The 19,618-nt window shown below is 49.3% G+C and overlaps 1 protein-coding gene across 11 annotated transcripts in view; it reads right to left on the bottom strand.

Moving 5' to 3' along the window:
- Positions 1–798: 798 nt before the first annotated feature.
- EPB41L1 (erythrocyte membrane protein band 4.1 like 1) overlaps positions 799–19,618 on the bottom strand; it is a 151,832-nt gene continuing 133,012 nt past the window's right edge. For 4 of the 11 annotated variants that reach the window (XM_073309827.2, XM_073309831.2, XM_073309829.2 and 1 more), the window contains 10 exons: positions 16,817–19,372; positions 16,147–16,254; positions 14,447–14,845; positions 12,450–12,560; positions 11,322–11,402; positions 10,942–11,004; positions 9,329–9,424; positions 8,266–8,346; positions 6,505–6,621; positions 799–3,730 (listed from right to left, as the gene is read on the bottom strand). In XM_073309827.2, the coding sequence (XP_073165928.2) occupies positions 3,722–3,730; positions 6,505–6,621; positions 8,266–8,346; positions 9,329–9,424; positions 10,942–11,004; positions 11,322–11,402; positions 12,450–12,560; positions 14,447–14,845; positions 16,147–16,254; positions 16,817–19,372 (3,621 nt within the window). In that variant the 3' untranslated portion in view covers positions 799–3,721. The remainder of the gene's footprint in view (positions 3,731–6,504; positions 6,622–8,265; positions 8,347–9,328; positions 9,425–10,941; positions 11,005–11,321; positions 11,403–12,449; positions 12,561–14,446; positions 14,846–16,146; positions 16,255–16,816; positions 19,373–19,618) is intronic. The other 7 variants (XM_073309833.2, XM_073309834.2, XM_073309835.2 and 4 more) reach the window with 3 other exon arrangements.

The raw sequence follows: 19,618 nt of genomic DNA, 5'->3' as shown, positions 1-19,618 counted from the left end.
TATTTTGTGTGTGAAGCTTGGAAGAAAATTAGGAACCCCACCCCATTTAACCTCTGCATTAAATAGACCCCTGAATTGTCCCCATTCTGCCCAGTCCTGTACCAAGATACGGAAGGTCCTGCTCTCACTCAGTGCTGCCCCCAGGCATGCTTTCAACCTGTAAAGCACCTGGGTCTAGAGCTCCTCTTCTAATTCTCCACTGACCAGATCAGAGAAAAGTCAGTTTCAGGCCACAAGCTGGTTGAGCATCAAACACATTTATTTCACTTTTATTGAATACAAGAACAGTGAGCACACACGCATACACCACCAAGCACTGAAAAAGAATATGATTGAAAGGGCCAAGGGGGAGAAGAGGAACAGGGGAAGAGGAAAGGGGAGTTAGTGAAGGAACAACAGAGCATTGCAGTTGGTTGGTAAGGTGCTTTTCAAATAAAAATCATGTTTATTATTATCACTCATGCAACTGCAGGCAAGTTTTGAAATGAACTTGCAGATTTAAGGACAAACAGGCACTCGTGTCTCCCACCCACTTCAATGGAAAGGCCCCCAGAAAAAAGAAAAATAATGATCAACTATCTGAAACGTCAGCTACAGTGATGAAGAAGGTGGGAGGAAGCCAAGGCCTTAGAGTGATGTACGGCTTCAACACCATCACAAACAATATAGATATATAACAAATATATAAAGAAAAAGCTTGAGTCTATTGCTCACCTGGCAAGGTGTGGATTATATATATCTATAAAACCCACATCTTGCCAGGTGAGCAAAAGACTCATGCTCTCCCCCCCGCCCCCCCCCCCATTGTCACTCACTGTGAGGAATCCAGAGAAATGGGTCCACTGTTTTTTAGCTCTGAACCTGCAGGGTCTGTTTCTAATCTTGCTTCCACTGATTTTGCAGCAGTGCAACTCCACTGTCCTTAATGGAGTGACTCCAGATTTTACACTAGCATGAGCGAGATCAGAATCAGTTTCAAAATAGCCTCCAATTCAGTTTCAATGGCATCAAGTTTCTACCAGCTTTTATTTTTGTTTGAAATTCAAAATGTGTCAAACAGTGTGATGCATGGGGGGATTTACTCCCTCTGATAGCAGATCAGACAGGCTCACTGCCGTACACAGCTCTTGGGAACAGGTCCTCTGAGTTGGGCTTTTCGTCCTGAAAGCATATGTGTTTTACAGCTGACTTGAGTATGTTTAAAAAAAAAAAGACTTTGTGTAATTGCTGACACTCCTTTTGGTTTTGGTGGGTGTTGTCCCTAAAGCAGCAGCAGGTTATGGGTGGCTGTGAACTTTCAGGTAGAATCCAGGGAGAACACCACACATTTGGATTCATCAGAAGCCTGAAATGACCCTCACTGACATTAGCACATGAATGAGTGCTACTGTCAGCGAACCAGTGCTCATCCCTTTAATGCTTACATGAGAAACCCATGTGCGAAAAGGAGAACAGACTTCATGGAGACACAACAGAAGACAACTGGGAAGACCAAGGCCCACCAGAGACTCAGGAGTCCCTGCTATGGTAGGAAATTGATCATATGGGGGTATGCCCACCGGATTCTAAACATTCAAGTTGTCCATTTTCAGTAGGATTCCCAGATCTCATCATGGGGACTAGTCAGAGGTGTTTCCTCTCCAGGCATTAAGTGTATGTGTGTGTGTGTGTGGGGGGGGGGGCGGTATAAAGACAAAGATGGTGCAATGTTTGTGGACCCTTATGTAGCTTCAGGAGCTAGTGACAATTCCATCTAGAAATCAGTTCATTTTCTTTTCTTTTCTTGGTTCTAAGTCTGCCCTAACTGCCTGTCTCACACAGTGCCTCAGGTCCCAGCCTCCACTCCAAAGGCAGCAGCAGAGGAAGACTTTATCTAAGTGCCAAGTTCTGTCCAGCTGTGGGGAAAGCAGCCTCTCTGCGTTCCTGCTGCCTTATCAGCATCTGCCCTCTAAGTTCTGGATGACTGGGCAATGCTATCCAGCCCTGTAAACCTGCTATTCCCTGCACGTTTGTCACATGGTATATTCCTCATCAACTGTCGGTGGACAGGAGTCAACCCTAAGCCAGAGTATCAGTGGACAGTACCATGGAGGAAATGGATGAGGGAGCTGCCATTTACCTATTCTCGCCAGGACAGCTGTTGCACCACCTACAGCCACCCTGGCAAAATGCAATCATACAGCTTGCTGTGGAGAGGTACTTGCTTACCTCAAACATTTCACTTCAAAAGCTCTCGAGCTGGGGCTGAGGTTCAGAAATGAAGCTAACACAAGTGACTAGACCAGTGGGGGGGATCACTGTATGGATCCCTATCTCAGCCCAGGTGCCTGGTTTTCAAGAACCTGCTGACAAGTGTGATATGATACCTCTACTGCTGCTAGGGCTCCAGATCTGAGGAGTCAAAGACTCCTAGATGCTTGAAGCCTGGGAATCAAACAGTCTAACCTCAAGGCTCCAAACAACCTCAGCATCTTTGGATTTGGGGAATGGGGAGACATTTCTGTCTGGCACGTTTTGGTAATGATAAATGGATGCAGTCCATTCCTTCTTTCCCAGTCCCCCACCCCTCCAGGTTGCTGAGCACTCCCTTACCACCAACCAACCAATTACAAACACCATACACTGTGTCACTACACCAACCCCTCCTGCCGCAGTGCATCAACTCCGTGGCAAACATCCCATTCCACCCTCTGAAAGAGCAGCAGCTAATGAAATGTTCCCTGTTCTCTTCTTGTGGGATATCAGTGTGAGCTAAGATTCTCATAGTATATCAACCACAGTCAACCAAACAATTATAATTTAAAAATGTCATCAGCAAACTTACCAGCACGGTTTAATTAGTTTAATATCATTTCCCACCCGCCACTCCACACCCCCAGTTATATATAATATACATAACTTAACAGCACATTCATATGAAACCCCTACAGACTGCATTTTTATAAATGAGAAACCATATACATATAGTTTTGTTTTAAATGAGATCTGTTCTTAATTACCTTCAGCAGAACAAGAGACCGGACAAGTGGAGAGAGGAAAGAGAAGGAAGGACAAGTGGGTGGGTAAGAACAGAACCAAAAAATGATGTAACAGAACTAGCATGGAATGGGGAAGAGGGTTGATCACCACACATCCTGAAGCAGAAAATAATTACAAAGTAATCAAACAATTCAATGGTTCTCTCTCTTCTTTCCTTAGGTGGTGAATAGTTTTGCATTTGCTCGTGGGTTGTTGGAGTTTTTTTGTTGCTGCTTTGTTGCAAAGCACGTTTCCTTTCCATTCAGTGTGCAACAAATGAACCCATGAGTTGTGTGTCCTTTAAATGTAACATGCAAAATGGCGGTTTATTGTATGTTAATATTATTATTATCATGATTTGTTGTTTGTTTTTCTGATAAATCCAGTCAATTCTTCAATTTGTCTGCAAAGACTAAAGTAGGCGGTTGGTTTTGTGTGTTATTGTTGATGTTGCTGTTTGCAATTCACCTCCAGCATATAGCAGCAGTGCAAGGATGCATTTTGTTTCCTGTATATATATATATATAATATATATATATATATTATATATTTGCTATTCCTTTTTTAAAAAATTTTGTCTCTCGCCATTAATGTTGCAGCCAGGACGTCTAGGTCTCATTGAGGAATCCAGCAGGAAGGCCCCTTCTTCATTGTTCTCCAAGTTGGGTTTGAATAGAGATGCCAACTTCTGTAAACACGGCAGTCAAGATTCCTGCACAGGGCAGATGAAAATGATTGTTCATGGTGCATTTCTCTTCTCATTTGGTTAATATTATTTATTGGTTTATAAAGAGCTTTTTGCTTGTATTAAGGCACCAGACAATCAAGCTGCAAACACAAGGGGATATATTCTACTCTCATTACGCTGGTGCAATGCAACTGATTTAAATGCAGTTGCACTGATTTAAGGGTCCAATCCTGCAAGGTCTCATTGAAGTCACTGGTAGAGTCCCCATTACTTGAAGTCATTACATAAAGATTGGATATCTTTCTAAAAGGTGTACTAATTACTGGGTGGGTTCTCTGGTATTGTGTGTTACGCAGGATCAAATGATCATAGTCTTCAGCCTTATAATCTATTAAAGTAATTGGAATTGATGGCAAACAGCACCTTGCAGGATTGGGCCATGACTAAGGCTACATTTTAGTCATGGGTATTTTTAGTAAAAGTCATGGACAGGACATGGACATTAAACAAAAATTCACCACCCATGACCCATCCACGAGTTGTATTATATACCCTTGACTAAATCGGGGGGAAAGCGGGGGAGGGGAGCTGGAACGGCCTGGGGGCACTGCAGGTGCTCAGAGAGGAGGTAGCCCAGGGGGTATCCCGGGTGCGGCCCAGGACCCCCGCTGGTGCTGGGGAAAGGAAAGGTTGGCGGGGCTGGCAGGCTCCCTACCTGGCTCTGCGCCTCCCCAGAAGCGGTAGCATCCCTCAGCTCCTAGGCAAAGGTGTGGCCAGGCATCTCTTCACGCTGCCTCCACCCCAAGCACCGGCTCTGCATCTCCCATTGGCTGGGAACTGCGGCCAATGGGAGCTGCGGGGGTGGTGCCTGCAGGTGGAGGCAGGGCGCAGAGTCCCCTAGCCGTGCCACGCTTCCACCTAGGAGTGGAGGGATGTTGCTGTTTCCAGGATACCCCCGAGGTAAATGCCACCCAGAGCCCTCACCCCCTCCTGTGCCCCAAAACCCTCCCATGCCCAAACTCCTGCTGCTGCTATGGGCAGGGGGGCACAGTGGCCTGAGAATGCCCCAGCAGCAGGCAGTGCAACTGGCCCAGGGGCTTCATGAGCTGCTCAGGCGGCCCCCGGGCCAGGTGCACTGGCCGCTGCAGAAGTCACGGAGGTCATGGAAAGTCACAGAATCTGTGACTTCCGTGCCCTCCATGACAAACTCGCAGCCTTAGCCATGACTGAGGAGATTTTAGCCCCACATTTTACTGCAGTGACCAAGCTTTCACAGTCTTCCTTTATTTTAGACTCCCATTTGCCTTTCTTTATTGTCGATATAATGGTGATGCATCCCCTTGCTCTTTTTCCCTTGTTTGAGGTCCCTGTGCTGCCTTATTAGCTCACTCTTGCTTTTTCCTCATTTATCTATTGTGATGAAAGCTTACGTGCTGCGTAGGTGCAAAAACAAACAAAACCCAAACATTTTAAACTTGACAGATCTTGTTTCCAGCTATCTGTGGTAACTGTGCCAATGTATCTGGACATCTGGCCAAATTCATCTGAGATACATGTCCTCTGAAGCTGACAGAGTCACATCAGGGTTGCATTTGGCCCATTGTGTCTAAGTAAAATAGCGTCTGTTTCATTTTATGAGCTCAGGATGCCTGTTTAATGGATGACTAAACACAGGAAATGGGATACTAATAATATCCATTTTTCAAAATTCCAACCTCCAGCCCTGAAATTTAAAGCACGGCTATCTAGATCGATCAGAAATAGAAAGAAAAACAAAAAGCAGAGCCATGTTTTCAAGAGGGCTCCAGAAACGCCGGGAGTTTGTGAGAGTGCACTGGGTCTGCGCGTGCAAAATACGTGCTTTGGCACTGGCACATGGACATTTACAAGGAGGCAACCTAGTACTGGTGCGTGGTAGCAGGCTAGCAGAACCTGAAGACTGAAGTCCTCACTTTAGCCACAGAACAGGCACTCGCAATACAGCGCTCCATCAACCTCTGCTGAGACAGACAACAAGGAGGACAATGGTAGTGGTGGATTTGGTCATGTGGTCACAGCAATCAGATGGTAAAAGCTCTCTGGGTCATTCCCAGTCCTCTGGACAGGACCGTCCAGTCTCCTGGAACATACACAGTTATCCCTCTCCAGGTGCAAATGTGGGTTCTTAGAATGTGCAAATGGGCTCAGTCACAAACATGGCCATTTTTGGAAGCCCTTTGCAAACCTGTCCCATAGTGTCTCAGAAGGAAGATGAGTGAAACACCACACACTGGGGAAACAATTAAGAGAACTGACAGAGGGTTCCTAGGAAGGAAATCTGAGGCTATTTGGAAGTAAGGAGGGGCTGTGCAAGAAATAAACACTGGGCCTTGAGATATGTCCTTTGGAACAGTCATTGGGACAACCCTAGATAAAGAACACTGAGCACATGGTGCTGCCCACAGAACTGCTTTGCAAGTAGCCAGGTAATTGGGCAGCAAAGCAGTCCGCATAGCAAGTCTCAGAGGCTGCTCTAGGAGCAGCCTTTTAAAAAATTGTTCATGGCTCTGATCTACACTATTTCCTACTGTAACTACAATATGAGAGAGGCTCCGCCTGTATCATCACCTAGACGTCATAGCTGTGAGGGGTTCCCTGCCTGCATTGTTGTCAATGAATTACATCTGTGAAGGACTCCCTGCTTGTACCATTTATCAATACTAGTATATTGCACCTATTGAGGATGCCCTGCCTGCACTGTAACCTATATATATATTGTACCCGTGAGAGAGGCTCTACCTTGTAACTTCTATACATACCTGTGGTTTCTTGTCTCTTTCCTCTGGAGATGATTCTGTTTCTCTATATACCACAGCTTTGGTTACCAGCATGTCAGGGTGCTGTAGTTTTGCCTCTTTGATTGCCAAAGCTAATGCCTGTAAACCAGAACAATGTCAGAGTATTTACCACAATGTCAGTTACATCTTTTGTTAATAGCCAAGATTAGCATTGCTTCTGGAGCAAGCCACAAGGATGTCAGAAAATGGGCCCAGGGCATGTGAAACTACTCATGGCTAAGGTTGGGCACGTAAGGAACTGGGTTTGGATTGAATTCTCAAGAAGTTTAACCATCCCTGCAAACCCAAAGAGAGAGATTCAAAGCTGAATCTGTGGGTAATGACCTGACAGTACAACTTGCCTACTAGCTGACCAAGGATTTGTAAAATCCTAGGATGTCCTATTCATCATTCTTTGCTGGACTTATTTTCTGTAGAATCATAGTGAATAGAAGGGACCAAGGGTCATCTAGTCTAACTCTCTGCCAAGATGCAGGATTTGTTGTGTCTAAACCATCCAAGACAGATGGCTACCCAGCCTCCTTTTGAAAACCTCCAGTGAAAGAGCTTCCACAACCTCCCCAGACAGTCTGTTCCATTGTCCTACTGTTCTTACAGTTAGGAAGGTTTTCCTGAGATTTAATCTAAGTCTGCTATGCTGTAGTTTGAACCCATTGCCTCTTGTCCTACTCTCTGTGGTAGGGAAAAACAACTTTTCTCTACCTTTTTTATGGCAGCCTTTCAAGTATTTGAATCATAGAATATCAGGATTGGAAGGGACCTCAGGAGGTCCTCTAGTCCAACCCCCTGTTCAAAGCAGGACCAATCCCCAATTTTTGCCCCAGATCCCTAAATGGCCCCCTCAAGGATGAACTCACAACCCTGGGTTTAGTAGGCCAATGCTCAAACCACTAAGAGTGTCTACAGTGCAGCCGCAGGTATGCTTTATAGCTTGTGTAGACATACCCCTGCTAGCTGTACTCTAGCTAGCTTGCTAAACACAGCAGCGAGGATGCGGAGGCGCAGGCCCAACTTATCCCCCTGTACTTATAATGTACTTGCTTGTACAACCAGCACTGAAGCCCATGCGGTCACATCCTCACTGCTGTATTCAGTGAGCTAGCTAGAGTACAGCTAGGGCAGGTACCATTCGCACCCGCGGCTGCAGTGTGGATGTACCCTTCGAGGATTCCACAGTCTGGCTCCTGGTTTGAATTTAATCCTTGTTTTGGATTTCTTTTCTATTGTGCTTGTCTTATGTGTTCAGTCCACTCCCTCCTTTTGTGGTTAGAGTGTATTTTCAATTACAGCTATGCCACCCCAGCGGCCAGCCTCTGTTCACTGTCCAAACAGCTAGCTACACCCGAGAAGAGCAAGCATGTGCCGTTTCCTCGTTACTTAAAGCAACACTGGTGGGAGGCTCTAGACTGGAAGATGCTACTGGTCAGCATAAATCAAACGACCATGTTGTTTTGATTGTAGGCCCAAATGGGTAGCCCTTTCACGTCACTTGCTCAGGGCACAGATAGTGCAGAGTTTGCTGTGAGTGCAGAGTTTGCTGTACCCATATAGCACCTCCACCCCAGTTGATCCCCTCTTCCACACCCTGGAGAGAATGATCCATTCAGGGAAGCAAGCACTGCCCAGATGGACCCGCTTTCACAGCAGAGTAGGAAACAAGTGCAGGAAAGAGTCACCGTTGAAGGCCCTAACAGAATGGCCTCCCACAGGTTTCCCTCCTACCTGGTCTTGATCCACATCTTCATCACCCGTAATAATGATCCGCTTCTCTATTCTGGTCTCTGCAAACCCTCCTTTCACAGTCTGGAATGGAAAAGGGGGCAGGATGAGTCCACAGAGTGGATGATTCTCACGCACTAGACAGGTGGCTGCCTTGGAGGCTGCTCAAGCTTCAGCTTGTGGAGAACAGAGCAGTCTAATTGCTTTGTGGGGAGGGCCAAAGGGAACATATTGCGCCAGTGCTCCACAGACTGCTCTGGCTTCCTGTTCACTTGGGGATGCAGTTCAAGGTGCTGAAGTTGATCCTTAAAGCCCTACATGGTTTGGGTCCTACATTAGCTGCTGAATTTGAGATTCCACCTCTTCCTGTATGTCACCCCAAGAGCTGAGATCAGCTGATGTGTTTTTGCCCCACTTTCGGGCACCTGTGTGGGTGGCTCTCCCTGGAGGGCTCTTGGGTTTGGAAACGGCTCTCTTCATTGGTTTGGCATTAGGTGTGGTGGGTGGGATTTTCAAAAGTGCTCAGCACCAACCTCACTGCTCCCAATTAAATCAGGGGGAGCTGGGGCAATGCTGAGCACTTTAGAAATCCAACCTGACTCAGAACATTTCTCTCTGCGTCGCTGGCAAAATCTCCCCCTTTCCTAGTAGATCTGATTTGGTACTGGTGTGTATAAATATATGACATGCGCACTGCAAACTGCCTGTACTCCTGAAATGTAGGACACAGCCAAAAATGGCAGAAACACATTGGCCCAAATTCCACCCCCCACCCATGCTACTGGCCCCAGTGAAGCTGAACCCACTTATACCAGGGCTGAATGTGCCCCATTTACTTTAAATGGTAAAGGACTCTTGCATGCTCAGTTGCTATGTAAATGGCGTCAGTCCTGGGCCACTGTGGGATGACGCATTTGTTGTTTCCAATTAGTGTACATTACAATCTGGTGCACAAGTCCTTCCTCTCCCAATGGAAGCTGTTTTCTTTAGGAACCCACAGCCTGCCCCCGAGGTGTTACCTTTCGGCAATGTCCCACTCCTGACTTTGTGCCTTCGTCATTCTTACCTTGGTAACGTGGGTAGTGGTGGAGGTGGAGAGGGTTTCTGCAGTGGCACCAAATATGCTGGTGAGAACTTCCTTCCCAGCAGAGCTGCTGGTGATCTACAGAACACGCAAGGAACATCTGTCATCAGGACCAATGGAGCCCTTGTCAGTAACGCCACTTCTCCTAGTGCTATAAGTGTGGGGCCTGGGAGGTTGCCAGAATGCTTACATCCTCAAGGTTCCCAGGACAGATCATTCAAACCTCCCTATTCTTTCTTCATTCCTTTTCTCTCTTGCACTGTCTTCCAGACCTGCTCCTAGGTTGGTTTTGTGCTGTGGCTTGGATCACCCACCACCATGGCCTTTCTGCTACTCATAATCCTTCCACAAGGAGAGAGTGCAACCAGAGGGAGAGCTGTGCTAGCAGGGGCTGGCTGAGTCCAGCCCTGCCCTTCCTGTATGAGACTGGGAGCCAGCCCATGGTGGAAGAGGAAGATAAAAAAAAAGAGTGGAGAGAGAGAAGTGGGACTCAGAGAGCCAAGGCTATTACTCAGCCTGTCAGCCTGTGAATAGCTGCTTGGCTGCCAAACTATCTGTGTGCCCTGCAGAGGGGTGAAGAGTTTGCAAGGCAAGAGAGGCTTACAACCGGTCTAAGTGTTTTTGTGGGGACAGGCTGTCATCTCCAGAGCAACCGCAACAGCTGATGGAGCAGCAGAGAGGGCCCTTCCCAATGGGGAACACAATTCCATTCTATTGCATTTCTTTGGGGTCCTTTGTTTTACATCCAACTCCAAACAAAGAAGAGTTAAGGACAGATACGACTTTCCTCTCAGTGTATGGCCGGGATGCGCGTACCCCCTTCTCTGCTGCAGGCAGCCCAAGTGTCTGTGATTCTTTGGGACGTAGGCCTTGCTAAGTGACCGACCTGGAACGGGGGGGGCATCGGGGCAGGCTTCACCCTGCCTAGCAGTAATCAAAGGGGGAAAGCATTAAAAAAGAACGTGTTGCTCTAAGGGCCCGATCCCGCAGGTTGCTGAGTGCGCCCTGCAAATTGCTGACCATGGACATCGATGGAAGCCGAGTATCACCCCACAGGGTTGAGCCCGGGAAGAGGGATCTGCAGCTGGTACATGACATTGACCTCTTATGGCTCCAAGTCCTTAGTGATATTGGACCAACCCCTGCATGCTGCTGCTCAAGCAGAGCTCCCCTGGAGTCAATGAGACCTTTGCCTGAATGAGGAGTTAGCTCAGGGAGCTCTCCGGTCCCAATCTGTGTTTAATATGTGCTTGTTCTGGACAGTAGAGAGTCGCCAAGCGGAAGATTCCGGGCCCTGCCTTGCCCTGCATTCCTTAGGCAAGTGGGATGGCCAGCCTGTCCTCCCCTCCTGCTCCACAGAAATCTCTCAGCCCAAGGAGCTGGTGCTGTCCATCCCCATGCTAGAGGAGGGTGTCTGCGCGCAGGAAAAGATAATGCAGCAGGTGCATGAGCCACCAGCTGAGGACAGCCTAAACCCTGAGCCAAGGGCCAGCTCCAAGGGGTGGCATTTCACAGCCAGACAGCATCCCTGCAGCACCCCCAGGGCCTCTGTCCAGCACAGAAACCTGGGAAGTGGAAGCACCTTCTCAACTTACCGGAGATATGGAGCGAAGTTCAGTAGCAGGGCTCATTCCCTTCCCAGGCTTGGTACTGTGATCCTGGAGGAACAACATTACACTGGAGCATTGGCATGGACAAAAGCAGGATAAACAGCTGGGAGGGGAGCATCAGAGACACAGCAGGTCTGTAGGCCTCTTCCTTTATTTGCTGGCATCTTCAAATGGCCAGGGACAAAGCACCCTTCCGTCCCTGTCCCCAGTGGAACAGCGTCCCCCGCCAAGTCCCTCACCCAGCTCAGGGCCGCTCCCTCTCACCCAGCACCCAGGGATCAATCAATGAGGGAGGACACAATTAGATGCCACCACCTGGGGACCCCAGGAGAAGACAGCCTGGCTTTGCAGAGCCACATGCTTACTGAGGTCACTGATATGCTTTCTGTAGTGACGATGTGGGACGTGGCTGTTGTCTCTTTTCCACCCGTGGTGCCTCTGTCAACCTGCCAAGGGAAAGGGAGACCCGGTGAGTCCGTGCAGATACACGGGGAGTTAGCCATCTGGAAAGGAGCGCTTGGTCTGCTTTGTCTGCACTTGCTGACAAAACGTTAGTGCCATGGAGCAGTGATGCACTCGGGGTAGGAAAGCCGTAGACAGGTCTTGAAGCCACAGATGTGCAGTAACTAGTCTGGTGCGATGTGTTTAATGAATAGGAATGCAAACCGCAGGTCTCTGTTATATGCCCCCCACCCAGGCAGCCTCTTGGGGTAGGGCACAGCAGCCAGAGAGCAATGCACAGCAATGCTGCACACCAATTTAGGAGAGGACGTGAATCCTATATTCAAGTGATGCATGCGGATGGGGGTGCACGTGCGAGAAAAGTGCTGTGGGTTCTTTAACAGCCAGGAGTGGGATGGGGCCTTGATTTGACATCTCTAGATAAGAAGAGGGCTTGTCAGTCTTTGCCCCGTCTAGTCTGTGGTCTCTGCAGAGGAAGGCCTAGCATTTTAAAGGATGAAAAAGAAACGCTGCAAAACTGAGCAGTACATTTTAACCCTCACCTGATCTAAGGGTATGTCTACACTACCGCGGCTAAACTATGGCGCTGCAGCTGGGCCCCCGTAGCACTGTAGCGTAGATGCTACACCAACAGAAGAGGTTGTTCCATTAGTGTAGTAAATCCACCTATCCAAAAGGTGGTAGCAAAGTCTAGCCATGTCTGTACCAGGGGTTAGGTTGACCTAACTACGTCCCACAGGGCATTTCACAGCCCTGAACAATGTAGCTAGGGTTTTAGGTGTAGATCTGGCCCCAGAAATGAATCCCATTTGTGAGGCCAGGGGTCTCCAACCCCCAAGGGGTGAGAGGAAGAACCCGCATGGTTTGCTTTTATTTCCCCCGCAGTCTGCGGATTTTGCAGGGGATTTTGCAAACTCCAGAATGAGGCTCCGTAGAAAGCACGGTGGTGCAAAGCTGCTGGCTCTCACGCTTTTCGAATGGCAGTGCCGCGCCGCGGAGTAAACCTCAGCAAGTGCAAAGGAGCAAGTCACCTGTGTTGTTTCCACCGTGGTGACTCTGTGGTGCATGGAGACCTCTGGTTCCGCCTTCTTTGTGCCAGCCACCGAGATGACAGTCGCAGCCTCTGGTTTCAGAATGGATGACTGCAGAGGGAACACAGCAAGTCAGCAACAGACTGCGTGAAACTGGTTTCTGGAGTTCCGTTAAAAATGCAACAGCATCTTAGTATGTACTGACCTGCTCCTCTTTCCCTAAGCTGCATACGTTACTGCCCCCCTCCTGCAGTCCATGAACCACAGGGACACTTGCTGGGAAGAGCTGTGGGTGCTAGGAGGCCTGCATTGCATTTGCAAGGTCACGCTCTTGGATAGCTGTAGGCCTCTTTACACTGAGAAACAAACAGCACAGACCAGCGTCGCCCATAACGCACCCAGGCACTATGCAGGCTTCTCCACACAATTAGCCAGTGCACCCCCAATTCAGGGCTGACGCTCCTGCAGCAGGCCTTCTCCTGAGCAGGCTTCGAACAGCCACTCGAGATTGGAATGAGACCCAACAAACTCATTGCACTGGTGGCCTAGGGAAGATTTGTAATGATGGATTAGGTTCACCCATGTGGGTGCGTGGAGCCAGCCTGACCCTCAGGGATGCAGGGTAGAGGAGGACTAACTCTGAGGGGCAGAGACACGTGGCCACCACCTGCCCATCCAGCTGGAACCCTGCTGGTGCAGGTTGCTCAGGGGATGTGCTGATCTAGCACTCACTCATTTGCCCTGGCCATGCCCCTTCCCTCACTTTATAGGCTGTGCTGGTCTCTGCAGCCATCCCGGCAGAGGGGAGGTTGCAGCCACTTCCCCACCTCTGCCGGCTATATCCCGGTGCAGTACTGGGGTGAATTCAAGGCCCAGGTCTCCAGGATGTATTCTTCCCACGGCACCCATGTTTAGAGGATACTCTCTGAGCACAGGCGTGAGCTCAAACACCCTGAGGATGCCTGTGGGGATGCTGGTTAAATTTCTTGGCCTTGACCCTTCTTGAGTTTGGTCCTAACGTTTGGCTCTGCAGGGACCTAGTGTGAATTTCCTTGTGGGAAAGGGCTTGAGGGGGGCACCACATGTCCATTACACACCAAATTGGAGCCTGGGCCCGGGTGGTGAAAAACAGCAACTCTATCAGGATGCTATTCTAGGGGGACAGGGGCATTGGCCGAGCGGACAGACCTCCCCTGACTTGAAAGGCAGGGATTTTGGTTCTCTGGATATCAGTGCCAATCTGCACAGAGTAAAATGTACAACTCTGCGGAAGACAGGAGGGACTTGGGAACACTGAAGGGCAGAAGACACAATCCATGGTAAGGAATTGAGGATTTGGACCCAGTTTCAGAAGTGCAGAGAGCACAGTGCTTCATTCACTGCGGTTCCAACTCTGCCCTGTTCTCTTTGGCATTTGGACACCTTTCGTTTCTCCAGCAACTCCATGTGCAGTTTGTTTAGCCTGATCATATTATAACTATTCCCCTCACAGGAATAATCACAGACCTTTTTGCCATGTCCCACCAGCCCTTATGTAAGTTGCTCATCCCCTTTATGACCACAGGTTAGTTGGCAGTACACGTTACTTCAACACGCAGGCTATTTGTTAAATTCATGCAACACACAGGAACAGAGATTTGGGTTAAGAGAAACACACCACTCACCCATGCATGCTGCTACAGTACAGGCATGGGGTAGCCAGCCAAACATGGTGAGTTAAGATGATGACAGCTTTTTCGGTTAGGATATGCATGGACACACTTACACGATATAATCATGCACCTGGAGGAGTCGAAAACAGCCATGCAAAACAGAGACAACATTCATTTGGGGAAAACAAAGACACTCCAGAGGATCTCTGGGTTGTCTGAAAGCTGGCATGCTCTTCCAAAAAGATGCAAGGGGCATGCTGGTCAAGCAATACCAGATGCCAAGACAGATAACTCTGTGAGATGACAACACTGAAACACAAGTCTTGGGGCGTTTCCCCATTGTACCTCAAAGTGGGACACTTCTGGGATATGGTGGGAGCCCTGCTCCCCTTCCTTGGCATCTTCTTCTTGGCCAGGAGCTGCTTTGTCAGCATCCTGGGAGGAAATCACACCTTCAGCTTCCCTCTCACTCATGTCTTTATCGAGCTCAGGCAGACTTCTGGAGAAGTCTTCAAAGGCTGTGCCATGGAAGTCGCCGATCATAGTGAAGTCCACCTCGGCTTCCAGGCTGGAGGTCGAGCTGACCGTGATGCTCGAGCACTTTCGCTCAATGGCCAGGTGGTTGTCCTTCAGAAAGACTGAATCCCTCTCCTGGTCTTGCTCCTCATCCCCAGTGTCGCTCTCAGGAGCCCTGTGCCGAGGTGGCTTCGCTTTCTCCTCTGCTCCCTCCTTTGCTCCCGCTCTCTGAATGAGACACAATGGCGGAGAGAGGCTAAGACTGTAAATACCGAAGGGCAGGCTAGAGCCAGCTAAGCCAACAGGAGAGAGGGAGGAGGCGGCCGGGGAAATGTCACAGAGGGGGATTCAAACACAACTCAAGCATGAAAACTGAAACGTTTGACAGCAGCAACTTTGCAGGGGGAATTTATTTGGTCTGATTTGTAGAGAGGAATTAGAAAAGAAATAATAATAATAATAAAAAAAAGAACAACAGTCCCAAAGAAATTCTCAGGCATGTTGTTGAGCCTGATGGAAGCAGATATGTGCAAAACAACAGGTATGTTAAGAGACATTTATAAACGGCTCAGACTGCAATTGTGTGTCAGTAAGTTTGGCACCAAAACAAACACGGAAGGGAAAGGGGGAGAGGATAAGAGTTTTGAATGAAAGAAAAGAAAAAAGCTCCATCAGCTGCATGTATTCAAGGAGAAGTGAAGGGGCTTGTCAATTTCACTGAGATCACCCCATGAGAGTTTTACACTCACTGTATTGGAGCATCACTCTAGGTTTTTATTAATCAGATGTATGGGAGGAATGGTCAATGTTCACCCATGGAGGCCCTGTGAATGGGACAGGGCAGGGCATCACCCTGCAGGGGATCCTGCTGGAAGCTGAACAGAGCACTTGTGTGAGAACGAGCCCGGACTCTGTAATGCTTCTCAAAAGCTTGCTGCACAACCGGAGCGGACCCATTCAAGTTTAATCAGCTGCGTGTTTAATCAGTGTAATTGACAACGGGATCAGAGCAAAGAGATAGCCTTCCTCTGCTGGCTCCTCTCGAATGACATACATACCTCTCAACTGTCCCAGCACAGGGTAAATTTCACCCCACCCTGCTTGCCACCTGGTTACAGCTCAGGAATCAGAAATTATTCATTATTTTTGTTTTAAGATTTGCTTTTTGCTCAAGAAACAGTTTCACTCCTCTATAAAGGCTGAACGAAAGCCCAGTGATGTCAATGGAAAGCCTTCCAGTGACCTCAGTGTTCTCAGGATCAGGCCCTCACAAAGTCAGAGATATCCCCCACTTTGTTCGGACCCATTCCAATTCAGCTGCCTTTTGTCCAGATGACTGGTGGGTCGAGAGGTATGAGACATGGGGGTCTCCAACAAACTCGAGAGGAGCATATACATATACATATATATATACATATACATATAGCAGCTCTGCAATTGGGGAACGAGTCAAAAGCTTACAGTCCTCAGCTGGTTAAGGTGAGCTTTCATACTACAGTAAGAAGCAGTTAGTAAAACAGCACTGAGACCTGGGAGACCACTGGGATAGCAGTCCTTAAACCCTCTTCTTTCGGGGCGGCTTTTACTGACGGATCAGATAAATCCTTTTCTTCCCAAATTGGTTCCTGAGATTTGCTCTGGATTAGAGAAACGGGTTAGTCTTTAGCAATGAACTCCAAAAGGAACTGAGCCAGTGCCTTACAAGAGCAGCAGAAAGCTATTTCACCCTCCAGTCACCCGCCTGCCAAAGTGGGGTGGGGGAGGGGGGTGAAAGGGACTCACAAGCCAAGCAAGAGGGGACAACAAATTAAGAAGTGCAAGGGAGAAGCCGGAAGCGTGGGAATTTTGCTGCTAGGTGTGTGTGTGTGTGATATAAAAGCTCTCTGATCCACACCCCCATGCCCCCTTCTTGCTCCTGGGCATGAAGCTCGTGTGCCCAGTTTCACATTAGCAGTTGGCATTCTCCAGGGGGCCAAACTGTCAGGAGTTCACAAAACAAAAGCTGATGGACCGACTGGCCAGCGGGTCTGCATTCAGCTTAGGAGCCAGGCCACATACACATACATAAAGGACAGGGAATGCAAAGCGGCCGTTCTCAGTCAATGGATGTGTGAGGTGCCATTGAACATGATCATAAATAAAAGAGCCACGCAACATGCTTATGAACTTTCCATTGGGACAGTTCATGGGAGGAGTTACCACAGCTTCTGTCAGGGTGATTTCATAGCCGGAATCGGGGGAAGCAAGCCTGGTGTCGTCTTCTCCTCTGTGCTCTGAATCGGTGGAAACACCCTCCTTCAAAGACGGAGGCTGGGAAGACTCTCTTGTGGCTGCCCGTTGCGCAATGGTTAGGTATCCCACACCAGACACTTCCCCAGCATGCCTGGCTCTGTCATCTGAGGCAACCGAGGGTGTGGGAGACATGACTAGGCCCGTGGCCCGTGGCGATTCTATCTGCACCTCTGTTGGTTTAGATGCTCTCCTGGTTTCACTCTCTCGTGGCTGCTCTTGGGCTGTTCTTTTTCGCTCATCAGAGACTGGGCCACAAGCGCCACCTTGTTCAAACAGCTTAATTTTAGAAGCCACAGAGGCTTTTTCATACATCTCGCTGTCATGCCCCTGTGAGCCCTGCCAACCAGTGGTGTTGGAGGGTGAAGCCAGCTCCACGGGTGCCTCCTCAGGCTCCTGAGACACGACTTCCACCCCACCTCCAATGGACTTCAAAGGCCCAGACTCTGGCTTTTGTTTCCTGTTGGTAGGTTTCCTGCCTTCAGCCGTGGCAACAACAAGCTGTGACAATTCCTTGTCCCCATGAGGTGATCCTCTTACAGGAGAGTGTGTAGAGAAGGCTTCAGCTTCTTCTCCTGAAGGAGGTTTATCCTGCAGTGGCTCGTCCATGGCAGATCCTGTGTCCTGGGGCGGCGCGCCGGCCGTGGGGCCTGTGTCCTGGGGCGGCGCGCCGGCCGTGGGGCCTGTGTCCTGGGGCGGCGCGCCGGCCGTGGGGCCTGTGTCCTGGGGCGGCGCGCCGGCCGTGGGGCCTGTGTCCTGGGGCGGCGCGCCGGCCGTGGGGCCTGTGTCCTGGGGCGGCGCGCCGGCCGTGGGGCCTGTGTCCTGGGGCGGCGCGCCGGCCGTGGGGCCTGTGTCCTGGGGCGGCGCGCCGGCCGTGGGGCCTGTGTCCTGGGGCGGCGTGCTGGCCGTGGGGCCTGTGTCCTGGGGTGGCGTGCCGGCCGTGGGGCCTGTGTCCTGGGGTGGCGTGCCGGCCGTGGGGCCTGTGTCCTGGGGTGGCGTGCCGGCCGTGGGGCCTGTGTCCTGGGGCAGCCCACCCATGGTGGGCTGGCTTAGTTTCTCTTCCTCTGGACTTTCTGTCGTGCTGGGAGGATGCTGCCAGTGGGGACTCATGGGGGTTGGTTTAATCTCTATGGCTTCCATCTGAAGCACCATTTTTGACATTTCTCTTTCTCCCAGCTCAGTTGTTTCCCTTCCAGTCCCTGACACATTTGAAGTCGCTTCCCCTTTCCACATGTCCTGTTTTTCTGACCCTTTCAGGCCTTCTGCCAGGATGGAGCTTTGTGCTGCACTGTACCTCTTGCCCCGCTGCTGAGAGAGCTCAGTCTCTCCACCTTCCCTGGGGAGGGAACCGAGCTTTAATTCTGCCATTGGTTCCTGTGGGTCCTTGTCCCTCGATTCCTTTGCTGCAGAGCATGACTCGGATTCACTTCCACCTTTCGATTCACTGCCAATTGACCCCGCAGACTCCTCTTCCTCTGGTGCACATGTCCCCTTCTCTGCAGTACAATGTCCTAGGGGGCGTGTCTTTTTGCTAAGCTCTAGGACCTTCTCAGCTTGGTTTGATTCTATACCTGGTTCATCTGTCTCTGACTTTCCTTGGTCACCTGCTGAGGAAGTGGGTTGGAACTTGTCCTTTCTCATTATAGCTGTTGGGTCAGATGCTGGTTCAAGCTCAGGGCTCTTCCCTTTTTCAACTGAAATGTCTGTTTTGGGCTCCAGCCCCTCTTTTTCAGCAGAACAAGACTTTTCTTCCTCTTCGAGTCTGAGATGGATTTTACTCTCCTTTTTGTCTCCTTCTGTAGCTCCTAAGTAGAAGATCCTCTCTGCAGCAGAAGACATTGTCTCATCATCACTAAACTCCACATTAGCTTTAACACCCTCAGAGGTTGGGCTAGGTATTATGGACTCTTCCTTATCTGAAGAGGGTGAGACAGACCCAGGCTCTTGCACGGTAGCCTTGCTTTCTTTCTTTGGAGCTTCTGGCCCAGAAGGCTCAGACCTTGGTCTTTCATCTGCTTGAGAATCTTCAGGTTGTTGATTTTGCTCGGCTTTGCCTTCCAAAGAGCCAACTGGTTGTTCAAGTTCATTAGTTATCACCTCTTCTTTTCCCTCCTTGGACTTCTGCTCTTTGCCACTCTCAGATGGCTGGCCTTCTGCCTCCAAATGGGGGTCTTCTCTGATTTCGCTCTCAGACATTTCATCCTCCCAAACAGATTCAAAATCCTCTGGACTAGCAATCATTTTGTCTCTTGCATGAGTGTCCAGTTTCACACTTGCTGGTTCCTCTTTTGCTGCTGTTTTTTTGGCTTTCCCTACCGCAATGTCCACTTTTGATAAGCTCACACTTGTTTGCTCCTCTGAAGTACCTGCACGTGCGTCTTCTTTCTTGGTTCCAATAGCTTTCTCTAGAGCAAGCTCTTCCAGCCTAGAAGTTTCTCTCTCTACAAATACCCAATGCTCTGAACCCTGTATTGCAATTTGAGCAAGAAGAGTTAGCATCAAACATACTTTACCTAAATAGCTGATCACTGTTTAGTTAAGTAACGAAGGCTGCATTGACTAAACCATTATTACTCATGCAACAACTGATGCAGATGTGTGTACAAAGGAGCTGGCAAGTAACCAAATGATAGCAGGTATTGAAATCTAGGGGCCTGATCTTGTGTAACTGGTGCTGAAGTCAATGGAAGAGAGGGTGCTTAGCTTTTTAAT

Source organism: Lepidochelys kempii, chromosome 13 (genome assembly GCF_965140285.1).
Source record: "Lepidochelys kempii isolate rLepKem1 chromosome 13, rLepKem1.hap1, whole genome shotgun sequence".
In the NCBI taxonomy this organism is placed as follows: Eukaryota; Metazoa; Chordata; order Testudines; family Cheloniidae; genus Lepidochelys; species Lepidochelys kempii.
The sequence above is the reverse complement of the archived record's forward strand: the minus strand, read 5'-3'. Positions and strand labels throughout refer to the sequence as shown.